General features: G+C 51.5%; 1 protein-coding gene across 1 annotated transcript; it reads right to left on the bottom strand.

The window, feature by feature from the left end:
- Positions 1–1,303: 1,303 nt before the first annotated feature.
- Cldn19 (claudin 19) lies at positions 1,304–7,854 on the bottom strand. Its single transcript, XM_070017000.1, has 5 exons — positions 7,467–7,854; positions 6,181–6,345; positions 5,989–6,073; positions 4,572–4,724; positions 1,304–3,833 (listed from the first exon to the last, which is right to left on the bottom strand). The coding sequence occupies exons 1-5, from the start codon at positions 7,687–7,689 to the stop codon at positions 3,785–3,787; spliced, it is 675 nt and encodes a 224-aa protein (XP_069873101.1). The 5' UTR covers positions 7,690–7,854; the 3' UTR covers positions 1,304–3,784.
- Positions 7,855–12,312: the final 4,458 nt, after the last annotated feature.

Below are 12,312 nucleotides of genomic sequence, written 5' to 3'. Positions count from 1 at the left end.
AATTGCAAGACCTTGAGTTAAAACTAATACCAACCCCCAAAAAATACATTTAAGAAGTTTTCCAGATAACTTCAATACTACAGGATTTAGTCTTCCCATCACTAAATCTGTTTACCTGTGAGTATCTGTGTTTCTGCTCCCTCGAGTATCCATTTGTGTCCAATCCCATCTACTTAAGTTCATAACAAACCCACAGCCATTCCAACTAGGGAGTCTGCTGCATTTGGGGATCTTGTGGGATATTGTGTGGCTTAGGAGGATGACAGCTTCTCTGGCTTTGATTGGAATATCCCTTAATATGTCAACCCTTTGATACTTTAAAGGTATTTTTATGCTTTGCCCAACAATTTTCAGTTTTCAATAGGGTTGGCTAGAATAAGTTAAACCAAATATTAATTTTTTTTTGTTTTTTGTTTTTTGTTTTGCCGGTCATGGGGCCTGAACTCTGGGTCTGGGTGCTGTTCCTCAGCTCTTCAGCTCAAGGCTAGCGCTCTACCACTGGAGCCACAGCGCCACTTCTGGCTTTTTCTGTTTATGTGGTGCTGAGGAATCGAACCCAGGGCCTCATGCTTGTAAGGCATGCACTCTACCGCTGAGCTACCTTCCCAGCCCCCCCAAATATTAATTTTATGTATTGAAAATATTGGGAAGCAGTAATCTGGTTGTTATTCAAAAATTTTGCCTGAGTCTTATGGCTCCTCTCAAATTGCCACTTTAGCTGGATACTGATGGCTCACACCTGTAGTCCTAGCTGAGCTCTGAGGATTGCAATTCTAAGCCAGCCTGGGCAGAAAGGTCTGTGAGACTATCCCCAGTAAACTACCAAAGAAGTTGGAAATGTAGCTCAAATGGTAGATACCTAGCCTTGATCAAAAGAAGCTCAGGGACAGTTCCCAGGCCCAGAGTTAAAGACCCAGTACTAGTACCAAGAAAAAAATTCATTTTAGACAAAAATCAGACAACCCCATTAACTGACCTGGCTAACAAAAAGCGAAGAAAACGGCATTAGCTCAATGGAAATTCTCGGTTTTAAGAAGCAGCACCTTGGTGTTTTCCAAACTTACATATATGTACAAACTACCTGTAGATCGCGTTAACTTACTAGGTCTGGGTGGGAAGGATGGGTGAGACTGCTGCATTTCTAACAAGTTTCCAGGTGATTTACTGTTGTTGGCTGAGGCCTTTGCTGTGAGCAATAAGTTTCTAGAGTATTCCTTCTTACTCTCCTGTTGGGAGGAGTGTGAAAGGATACAATCAGCAAACTTTGGAGGTATTTTTTAATGTTTTGTCTTTAATTAGCAAACATACAAATATAAAGAGAGTGATCTTTACCAATCTTACAGCTTCTTGTTCACAGGGCATTTTAAAACAAATCCAGCCATCATCTCAGTGTGTACCACCTCTTCCAGGTTAGGATAAAAAGGAAGAACCACAGTGTCATTATCACAGTTAACAAATGTAACACAATTGACTATAATTCTTTCAAATTGTCTAATAGGCTTCAGCCATCTCAGATGCACATTTTTCAAGCATCTTCCCAGGCAGTAGAGTTTCCTGCTCAGCTCACCCAGGATCTATCACTTTCCATTGAGGCTGAGCACACTGTTCTAGTCCTCCTAAAATATCTTAAACCTTTCAGGTTCATTCTCAGGGACTTCATCTACTTATAAACAAGGGCAAAGGGCTGGGAATGTGGCTTAGTGGTAGACTAGCTAGCATGCATGAAGCCCTGGGTTTGATTCCTCAGCACAACATAAACAAAAAGCCTGAAGTGGCATGGCTCAAGTGGTAGAGTGCTAGCCTTGAGCAAAAAGCAGCTCAGGGACAGTGCCAGGCCCTGAGTTCAAGCCCCAGGAATGGCAAAAAAAAAAAAAAAAAGTGGCAAAAGCTTTCGAGTCCTTCCTTTTTGAGTGCCCAATCCCTTAGCCTGGAGGACAGAAAACAACAAGCTGGTCCTGAGGCCTGGGAATTTGGCCTTCCTCTGGTTGGCAGTCTCGGTGACCTTGATGTGGACATTTGCATGGGGTTCAGGAGAGGCCTGTGGGGTCAGGTTCCCCAAACTCTTGGCTTCAAAAAGAAACAACCTTTCCACTTGACAGCCACACATATTTTGGGGTTTTTTAAACATTTTTTTCTTGTCTTTGATACTGGGCTTCAAACCCAGCACGTTGCACTTGCTAGGCAAACACTTTGCACTGAGCTATACCCCAGCCTGCCACACACATTTTAAATCACTATTAATTGGCTGTGCACTTGAGCCAGGAGTGTGGTTATCTGGCCTTTCCAATCCTGGCTGCAGTTCAGAAGAGGCTTCTCAATGAAGAACCAGATAAGCTTCAGGACAGTCTCACAGCCTGTCCCTGATACCCACAAGACGCTAGAACATTCTATCTCATTCTTACTAAATCTCAAGTCTCTAGTGTCTTCATCTTAAGAGATGATGCATGTCTTCCTGCCAACCTAACTACCAAATGGCAAGGACTAAGGATTATCAGCCCCAGTATACCACTTAGTTCCAGGGAGTTGGAGTTCTTTTGGCTGTGTGACAGGATTCAGGCCGAATCATTCAGCACAAAAGAGAATGCCGGCAACTCACTCCAACAGCTTGGACTGTGGAAAGATAGGAAGAAGGTGGGTTTCCTTTCCAGCTTTGCGTCTCCTCCCTCTTGTCAGGTCCTTTTGCCCTCTGGACCCCTCAGTGGTCCAAGTGTAGGTCTTAGAGAGGCACAGTTCATAACACTGCAGTCCCCAAGGACTTACATAAACTGATGTCCACATTCCTTCAGACTGATAAAGTCCACATCTATGAGCTTGCTATCAGCCTCTAGATGACTCCAAGGCACAGCAGGTTTTGGGACTTGTCTATAGTTCTCCATCCCCGTTCAAGAGGCAGGAGTCCAGGGAGCCTGTTTTAGAGGTGGGTGGTCACATTCTCTGGCCAGTAGCCCCCATGGATGTGCAGTAGCTAGCTGTGCAGCCATAACTCAAGGGGCAAGAGATTCCTTTGCAGCACCCTAGCCTCAGTGGCAATGTGGACCAGACACCTTGTCTGATTTGGCTTTAATCCCTTCACCTTCCAGAGTCAAACTTTAGGGAGAAGCCTCAGATTTGGTGACTTGGTGGGGATGTGGTTGTAGATGGGTAAGGGGAGGTTACAGCTGACAGAGAGGCAAGGGAGGAAGGACAGTGGTGACACTTGCCTGACCCTGCCTTGTCTGGCCTGGTTGTCTGATGTCTCTACTTCTAGAAGGGTAGTACCTGACTTAAGAGGCCATAATAAGCCTTTCCAACTGACCAGTCTTCACTGTGGATCCAACGTGGGAGCTGAGCTGGGGGCTAAGGACAGGCTAATTCTCTAGTCCCTTCACCAGCGGACTACCATAGATTATCCTCTTACTGGACTGGTCCTGCGCCTGGCAAGAAGCCTTATAGGGATGGCCTTAGGTCTGTAAAGGACAGGGCTTGTTACCTGAGGGCTGTTACCACAGGTGTTCCCACACATTCCCTGACCCTAGCGGTGGAGACCTACTCCTAGTGCAGGCTTCAAGAAGTGCAAATGCTAAGACCAATGTGGGAAGGTTAGGAGACAGGCAGGAGCCCCACATGTTTGCTGATACACCAACCACCTCAGGGGTCACCTCTGAGCCAGGCCGCATGCTAGCCACACCAAGAACACAACAGATGACACCACACTTGAGGCTGAATGTTCTTTCCAAAAAGTATCAAATACACAAAGTCTAGATAGGGCAGAGAGTCAGACAGAGCCTGGCTGGAAACCTGGACATTACACACCCAGGGGGCCCTTGGTGGAGGCAGGCAATTTAACAATGGGTCTGCAAGTCAAAAGAGAGAGAACTGGTTAGTGGGATGAGCTGCAGTGGGGAAGACTGGAGTGCAGGACCTGGCCAACACAGTAGGACCTTGGCCCTCAGCATCCCTGCCTGGGGCTCATTCCCAGGGGTCTGACTTAGTGGCCTGTGGACATTCAGGTAGTGCTGGCCTTGGAGACAGCCCAGTGAAGCCTCTTGGTGTCCGAGCCTCAGTGACCTGGGTAACATGGGCATGTTTCTTATCCAAGGACTGCCTTTTCCAAGGGCTGCTATGAGGAGCCCAGGAATGCAGAAGGGTGAAGGGTTTTCCCACCCCAACATGCTGGGCACTAAGGTCCATCTTGGTGTCTGTGGGTTCTCCAGGTCCAGTACATAGTGGACAGAGTGGCCCTTCAGTAAACAGATGGGCAGGTGAAGAGACCAGCGCTGGGCTGCTGTATAAGGCCTTGTCCAGGGAAAGCATGTGGAAGTATGTGGTGCCCACCAGGCTGCACTGACTGGGCAGGGCCTCGGCCTCCCTGGGTATGCACATGGTGTGAGTCAGGCTTCACCTCTGATCTCTCCCTTAGTGTTTGGGTTTTGGTGTCAGGGCACAGGGTGGGCACCTTGTTGAGGACCAGCCACCCAGAGCCCCCAGATTGAGCTCAGCAGACATCGGTGCCCTACTGGCCCTAGCCAGGTTGCTGTGGGGACTGGCTGGAGGGCTGCTGTGCAGGAAGGCTGGGCAGGGCTCAGACGTACTCTCGGGCAGCAGTTGAAGGTCCAGGGCGGTAGGGCTGTGGGCTGCTGTTGGTTCTCTCAGGCTCCGGACAGGTACAGCAAAGGAAGGAGCCCCCCAGCATGGCCAGGCCGGCTGAAGCCCAGCCTACAAACAGAGCCGGGCCAAATTCATACCTGTGAGGGGTAGGGAGACTGGAATCAGGTATGATGCCTCTGCTGGCCTTGCCTCTCACGGGGCTTTCTGGACCTCTCAGTCAGGAGCTGGATAGAGAAATCTATGGGAGCTGGAGTTCCAGGCTCACCTCACCTACAAGCTTCGTCTGTCTGTCTCCAAGCACACTGGAGCTCATTTCTCCATCTGGCCAGTGGAGGGGGCATGGGAGAGCCTTTGCAGCCCAGATGAGTGGAGCAGAGCAACCACTGCCTTTTTCTCTCACAGTCTAGGCAAGGAGGCTGGCAGCTGCCGAGCTCCTGGCTAGCACTACTGTCTTGAGAAGGCTGACTCCTCTGCTTGGCACTTGGTTCTTCCACACCTGGCCTTGTTGGCCAGTCTGGGTCTTCCTGTCTCTTAGTCTTAGCTCAAGGCATTCCCTCCTAGAAGGCCTCTAGCTTCAGGGCCAAGTTCACCTCCTGGGGGCTTTCCTTAATGCTCCTCAGTGCTCACCCTGCCCCTTGCCACACCTTTATCAGGAGCCTCTTCTGGCCCCTGGAGGACGAGGGCAAAGGCTGAAATTGATCTGTGTTTAGTGTTCAGCACAGGCAGCTTTGAGACAGGGATATCCAAAGGGATAAAGGTATCCAGTCCCTCTCCATCTACATCTTGCTTGGCTGGTCTTTGTGGCTGTGGCTCTGCATCCAGGGCCCAAGCCTCACATCTAAAGTCTTTTCCTCTTCCCTCCATACCCCTGCCTCCTTCAAGGAGCACTCTGAACAACCCAGGCATCTTTTCTCATCCCCACCCTACTCCAGGGCCACTGCCTTCCAGCCAGGGTGAAGGGCAAAGATCGTCCAATGTGGCTGCTGGCTCCTACTCCATCTGCCCTTTTTCTCCTTTGTCATCTGCTTGGCTCATAAAATGGCTGTGTTGTAGGAGAAATCCACCTTGGGCTTCTGCAATCAGCAGAAGTAAAACCAGCTGAGGTGTACTAGAGAGTCTCCAGGCCCAGGCACTTGACTCAAATTATGTACCCACATGATGTTACAAACCCTCAAACATAGGAAAGCTGCTCATCAAGTTCTAGCTCCACTTTACAGAGAAGAAGACAAGTATGGAGGCCATACCTGGGTGCCCTCCATAGGATTCCTGTCCCTGACCAGGGCCTGGCCACACCCACCTGGCCTCAGGCTCCAGAGCCTCTCAGATAGCAGCTGGGGCCCATTTCCCACCCACCCCAAGTGATGGTTGAACAAAAGTGGGAGACCCAGCCCTAGCACTCACCGGGCATTGACAGGTGTGCTTGGGTTGAAGAACTCCTGGGTCACCAGGGTGGCATACCATGACACAGCAGTCAACGTGCAGAGGCCTGAGGACAAAGCAGGGGGGTGCTCATCTCAGCCGGCACTGGCTGGCTAGCGGGACAGGGCCACCTGCTAGTGTAGCCTAGGGAATAGAGGAGGCAAGGGCACTCACCGGCCAGAAGGAACAGGGCTCCACCAGAGATGGCCACGCGGCTCTTGGCAGTAGGGTTGCTGTCTCCAACCCGTGTGCACTTCATACCCACAACGCTGAGGACCATGGCCACAAAGCCCAGGAGCACGGCTACCACCATCAACGCTCGGGCTGACTGAATGTGACCTGTAGCAGGACAGTATTGAGTAGGGCTGGGAGGGGAGAAAAAGGGAGGGCTGAGGGAAATTGAGTAGTGCATGAGGTCTGAACTGTGCTGGAAGGAGGCCCGCCTGCCTGTGACGGGGGCTGGGGAGGGGGTGTCTAAGGACTGCATTTTCCACTGCCCCTTGAGGGGTCCTCTGAATAGTGCTCAGAAGTGTTTACTTTTCTGTTTTTGGGTCTTGAACCTGGGGCACCTCCAGCAGGAAATGGGCAGCTCTTCCTGGGGTCATTCAGGCTCAGCAAAGGGAGAACAGAGTTTCTGAGGCCTAGTTCTGCCCAGCCTGGCCCCGTAGAAGCTATTCTGATTGTTCACTTTCCTTCATCCTATGAATCACTGACGGTAGCTGTGTGCTGGGCACTCCATGGAGGTGCAGGTCAGTTTCAGAGCCTGGCTGACTCAGAAGACCTGGGTCCCTGAGGGAGGGTGGAGGCCTGCCTGTACTAGCTTGATAGTTTCAACTCCCCAACCAGGAAGAAAGGGGCCTGTGCGGACACCACTCTGTGTGTGTGTGTGTGTGTGTGTGTGTGTGTGTGTGTGTGTGTGTGTGTGTGTGTGTGTGTGTGTGTGTGTGTGTGTGTGTGTGTGTGTGTGTGTGTGTGTGTGTGTGTGTGTGTGTGTGTGTGTGAACACCTATGTGCCAGCATATGTGTCTGCGTGGCATGACTAAGGAGTGGTATGTGTGTACATGTGTGTGTCTATGTGAAAAGTATGAGAAAAGAGGAACTAAGGACTCAAGGAATTGTGGAGTGCCAGGCCTCGCCTCATTGGCCCGCCTCTGTCCTCTATTGCTTCCCTGAACAACTGAAAACATCGGAATGCAAACGGTTTGGTCACTCACAAGGTTATGGGGCAGAACAGTGATCTGGACTCCTGAGAGGGCCAAGTACATTTTTGGCTACACACAGAAAGATAACAGGAAATAAGGGGCTGGAATAGAAGCCCAGCACTGATAGAAGACCAGGAACATCCACTTGAGATCCCCCCAGCCCCCCGAGCCCCTTCCCAGGTCCTCGTCACCCGTCCTAGGCCGTCACCTCTCCTTGGCCCCTGCCAACCCTCCCAGGCCCACTGGCCCAAGACCTACCATCAAGAGCGAGCAGCGAGTCGTAGAGCTTGCATTGCACCTGACCAGTGCTCTGGGAGGCGCAGGACATCCAGAGCCCTTCGTAGAGGCCCACGGCGGTGATGATGGCGTCTCCTGCGTAAGAGGACTGCTTCCACTGGGGCAGGGCTGTGCTGGCAATGATGCCCACCCAGCCACCCAGGGCCAGGAAGTAGCCCAGGAGTTGGAGGCCTGAGTTAGCCATGGTCCAAGGGAAAGGATGGAGGGTCCCAGGACTCAGAGCTGGGTCAGGATCCTGGGGAGCCCTGTGGTCATGGCCAGATAAGAGGAGCAGCTCGCTCTGGAAAGCAGCGAGTGGTGGAGTCCAGAAAGGGCTATGGCAGCAGCTGCAGCAAAGGCACTAACTCTGGATTCTAGAATGCAGGGGGAGGCCCAAGGGCTGGAAAAGGCCAAGAGCCCGCCCACAGCAGCCGCCTGAGCCAGGCAGGGTCCCCAGCAAAGCTCCTGCCCTGCTCCCTGGGAGCAGAGGGCGGGGCCTAGAAACCAGGTGGATACCCCTGATAGAAAAGGAGGGGCTAGAGAATGACCCCCGTGGCTCTCAAGGCCTTTCTGCTCCCTTCAAGGGGCTGATGCAAGGGTCCTGAAATTCTCATAATCCCTACTCTGGGCACTAGCCCAGTGATACGAACTTTGCTCTTGCAGGGCTGATCTGGCTCTTGGGGTTTCTGCCCTATGGATTAAGGTCAGAAAAGAAAATGAAGTCCAGCTTGAAGAGTTTGGTTTTTTGTTTCTGTGGGGTTTTGTTTGTTTTTGGTGCCCATCCTGGGGCTTGAACTCAAGGCCTGGGCACCAGAGAAAACTTTTTGACAAGGGCTCTGAGGTGAGATGTAGAGAGACTAGTGTGAATACTGGCTGTTAGGGAGAAGGGTCCTGGTAATCTTGGAGTATGTATATTAAAAATAGAGGAGGCCAGACAACAAAATATGTTCTGTGGAGTCTACTGGCCATCTGAGGGGTCAGAGAGGGGCCCTTTTGTGTCTGGGCCAGAGCTGGCTGCAGATCAGCCTGGGGCCTGGCCAGGAGCTGGACGACCAGCCCCAGCTTCCTATCAACTGCCTGAAGGAAGGCTCAGCCCAGCCTGTTAATCCCCTTGCTGGCTGGTTTAGCAGCTCCTGCTGAGACCTGGGGCAGCGGGGCCCTGGCTCCCAGCTCCAGGACAGCCTGAAGGAAGTGGTGGCCTCTGTCCATTCCTGGGGGTCAGGCTGTCCCTCCTAGACTCCCTCCTGCCCCATCCTCTTGCCCTCAGGAGCAGGGAATGTTTAACTCTCCTCAGTCTCATTAGCAATCCCCTCACGCTCATTCCAGCCCCACGGGCTCAGCGTGGGTGCAGGAGGAATGTCAAGCCCCTGCTCCCACTCCCACAGCCCCCTGGCCGGCCCCTGCATCCCCAGCAGCCCACTGGCCTTTCTTGGATTGAACTGGGGGAAGGCAGGGTCCTGCTATGTTACAGCCAGCTTCCTCCCCCACAGCCTCAGCCCCTCTCAGGGACAAGTTCCCAGCCTGCTCCCTGGCATTCTTCACGTGGCTATGCAAACGAGGGGGTGCCTGGCACTGGCAGACAATGGCAACCCTGTGTGCCCGCCTAGGGTGTGGGCCCTTGGTATGGCCTGCAGCTCCAGCCCAGGCTGGGGGAATGGTGTGCAGGGCAGGGGGGGAGGGAAGGGGTAATGGGTGGGTGTTGTTGGCCTGCAGTGCTGGACACTGGGTCCCTCATTGGTCCTCTGTGCTGGGAGGGTCAGAACTGTGTAGGTCTGTGTACACACAGCCCTGTTTCCTGCGATGGCCTGCGAATCCCCAAATGCCAATCAGGTCCAGAACAGTGGCAGAGAGTTCTGAGTTCAAATTCTGCTGCCACAGTAGCACAGTAGATGGTGAGCTGAGAATATGGGGTAAGGAGATACAAATGCAAGATTCTGGAGAGGCAGTGAGCACCCTGTATACTCAACCTTCTACTCAAGACAGCCTTTCCTGGTGAGCCAGTGGGAAGTAGCAGGATGTTTGGTGTTGGTTCCTATGGCCCCTCCCCCACACCTTTCTGCCTTTTGGAGGGAGTCACCTGGTCCTGGAGGGAAGGGGACAGAGAGGCTGTCATAGATGCTCCCTACAGAGGACTCTGCTGATGACACGGATGGCCTCAAGTGTCCTTACCTCTAAATGGGCATCCAATATGGAAGTGACATGGGGGTATGGGGGATGGGAGGGGAAGAACACATGTGGCAGTTTCTGGGCACGGGCTATTCCAGCAGCCAGGGCCTCTCACAAGCCAGGCCTTGGCCTCTTCTGCCTCCTGCCAGGGCCTCTCTGTAAGGAAGCTCCAGGAGTCTCAGGAGCACTGCAGGATGCCTGTCTGCCTATCCATCCTAGATACCCCTGAGCTCAACACTGGGGACTCACCATGGCATTCCTGTCTTCCTCTGAAGCTCTTCTGGTCTTTTTGTTACTTAAGGTTTTGAGTGTACCCTGTCTAAATTTTCTTTCCTACCCTGACCGCCTCTCCTTACCACTGTTTCATAGCCTTCTGGAATTCAGGTCCTGCTTCTGAAGTGATACTCCCCAGCCTGGCACAGCTTCCCCCCTCCACCCTCAGGCACCTCCCACTGCTGGTGGCCCTGCAACCCAGTGACTCCCAGGCATGCAGGGAGACAAGGAAGGTGCACAGGATCCCACCCTGGCCTCCCATAAGAGCTGACTGGAAGAAGTGCCCTGCGGTACCACACATCAGAGTTTCCCAAATAGTTTCTCTTACTACAAGAAACCAAGGCTTGTGGCTTTGCCTCTGCCATTGAGAAGTTATGTGAGAAAAAAAGAAATCTATGTGTTATTAGGCAAAACCTTGCCTTTCCCAGCTTGGTTCAAAAGGGATGCACTTCCCTGAGTGAATCATGAAGATCACAGGGCTCAAACAACAAGATGAGAAATGCCGTTGGAACCACAGAATGCCAGGAGGCCTGCTCTAGAAGGACTGCCCTGGCTGGGCCTCCTCATTCTTGTGTGGCAGACTGCCTAGACTGAGGCCTCCTGGCCACTTCCAGCAGTGCTAAGGAGGGCGTGGTCTCTGAGTATGAACTGATCATTGACTTGATTCATATGAGGACTTCATGTCTTTCCCTGTCTGCTAGTGACACGTCTAAGACAGAGATAGATGTCTGGCTGCCTTCATTGCTGGGTAGTAATTCAGCACATTCTCTGCAGCCACTAAGAAACTTTGGAGGTTCACAAGAGTTGCTGCTCTTACTAACTCCAACTCCATCTGAGATTCCCACACCTCCAAAGGCTCAGGACCAAGATGACTTGCCTCAGGCCTCACAGATAGAAAGCTGCACACCAAGCCAGTCTGCCTGCCCAAGCATGGCTAAGCCCTTGGTCTAGAATTCCTAATACTGGAATTCCCAGTAATGGAGCCTGAGAAGCCATTTCCGGCTCTCTGAGGACAGAAAACACCTTAAGGAGGAACTAGAAGCTTCTGTGTCTTTTTGTCTAAACACTCCATCGGCACCTAGGTGGTACCTGGGGCAGTGCAATGGCACAGTTCTGGGTGACCTCCCAAGTCCTCTGTCAGCTTCCTTGGGTGTACTCTTTTCACCCTAAGCAAGTTTCAGTCGTTGTTAACACATCCTTATACATACCTCACCAAACACAAACTAAGTGATCACAGTGGCATCTCAGCCAGGACCCTGCCATCATCCCTGTCTCTGAGACTTGTGCCCATCTAATCCTATACATTTATCTGGTCCTGCTGCCATTGAAAACATTGGGCCTTTGGTGAGCACAGCGGAGACAGCCCACTGTCTGTATGTGGTTAGCATACATTGAAATTGCAAAAAGTTATCTTCCTGAATGTAGAGACTTTTGGAAATCCAGAATGAGACTGATGTTAATTTCTGTAATGTTGAGTCTCTACTATTGAGCCAGGTGCTATGTGAACATTCTCTTATCCGTACCTTTGACCATTTTGGGCTCAGTCAACAGGGAATCCCAAGGTCCTGGTGACGAAGCACACACTGCTAAGTAGGGAAAGATATCAACCAGTTCAGTGCACAGGTAAAGTTTATGAACCTTCTCTTCTGCTTCCTACAGCCCTCTGCACAGTGGGTGAGTCATGCAGGTAGGATAAAGGAGACCAACAATGATGATGAAAAGTGACCATCTGGCCTGGATTGTTTTCATGGACACATTAACACCGCACTATCTCCAGCCTGAAAAATAATAGTTTCTTGGCTGGGCTCCAATGGCTCACATCTGTAATCCTAGTTACTCAGGAGACACATCTGAGGTACTGGGCAGGAAAATCTGTGAGACTCTTATCCCCAATAAACCAGCAAAAAGCTTGAAGTGGAGCTGTAGCTCAAGTGATAGAGTGCCTGCTTTGAGCAAAAAAAGTTCAGGGACAGTGCCTAAGCCAGGTTCAAGCCTTCAAGCCCTAGTACTAATATGCACAAGCATGTGTGCCCCATCCACATGCACACACACAACACACACACACACACACACACACACACACTATATATATATATATATATATAAACATACATATATATAACATATGTGTGTGTGTGTGTGTGTGTGTGTGTGTGTGTGTGTGTGTGTGTGTGTGTGTGTGTGTGTGTGTGTGTGTGTATTTGTTGTTGTTGTTGTTGGTCATGGGGCCTGAACTCGGGGCCTGGGCACTGTCCCTCCGCTTTTCAGCTCAAGGCTAGCGCTCTACCACTTGAGCCACAGTGCCACTTCTGGCTTTTTCTGCTTATATGGTGCTGAGGAATTGAACCAGGGCCTCATGCATGCAAGGCAAGCGCTCTACCACTGAGCC

This window comes from Dipodomys merriami, unplaced genomic scaffold, assembly GCF_024711535.1.
Source record: "Dipodomys merriami isolate MVZ:Mamm:240054 unplaced genomic scaffold, mDipMer1.0.p SCAF_121, whole genome shotgun sequence".
Taxonomy (NCBI): domain Eukaryota; kingdom Metazoa; phylum Chordata; class Mammalia; order Rodentia; family Heteromyidae; genus Dipodomys; species Dipodomys merriami.
The sequence above is the reverse complement of the archived record's forward strand: the minus strand, read 5'-3'. Positions and strand labels throughout refer to the sequence as shown.

Bases quoted from the DNA above. Each gene is read 5' to 3' on its own strand.
- Cldn19 (XM_070017000.1), bottom strand. From the start codon at position 7,689: ATGGCTAACTCAGGCCTCCAACTCCTGGGCTACTTCCTGGCCCTGGGT. The intron at 4,725-5,988 runs GTGAGTGCTAGG...TACCCCTCACAG, and splicing joins AGCACACCTGTCAATGCCCG to GTATGAATTTGGCCCGGCTC. The intron at 3,834-4,571 runs GTACGTCTGAGC...TTTGACTTGCAG, and splicing joins CCTTCAACTGCTGCCCGAGA to ACCCATTGTTAAATTGCCTG.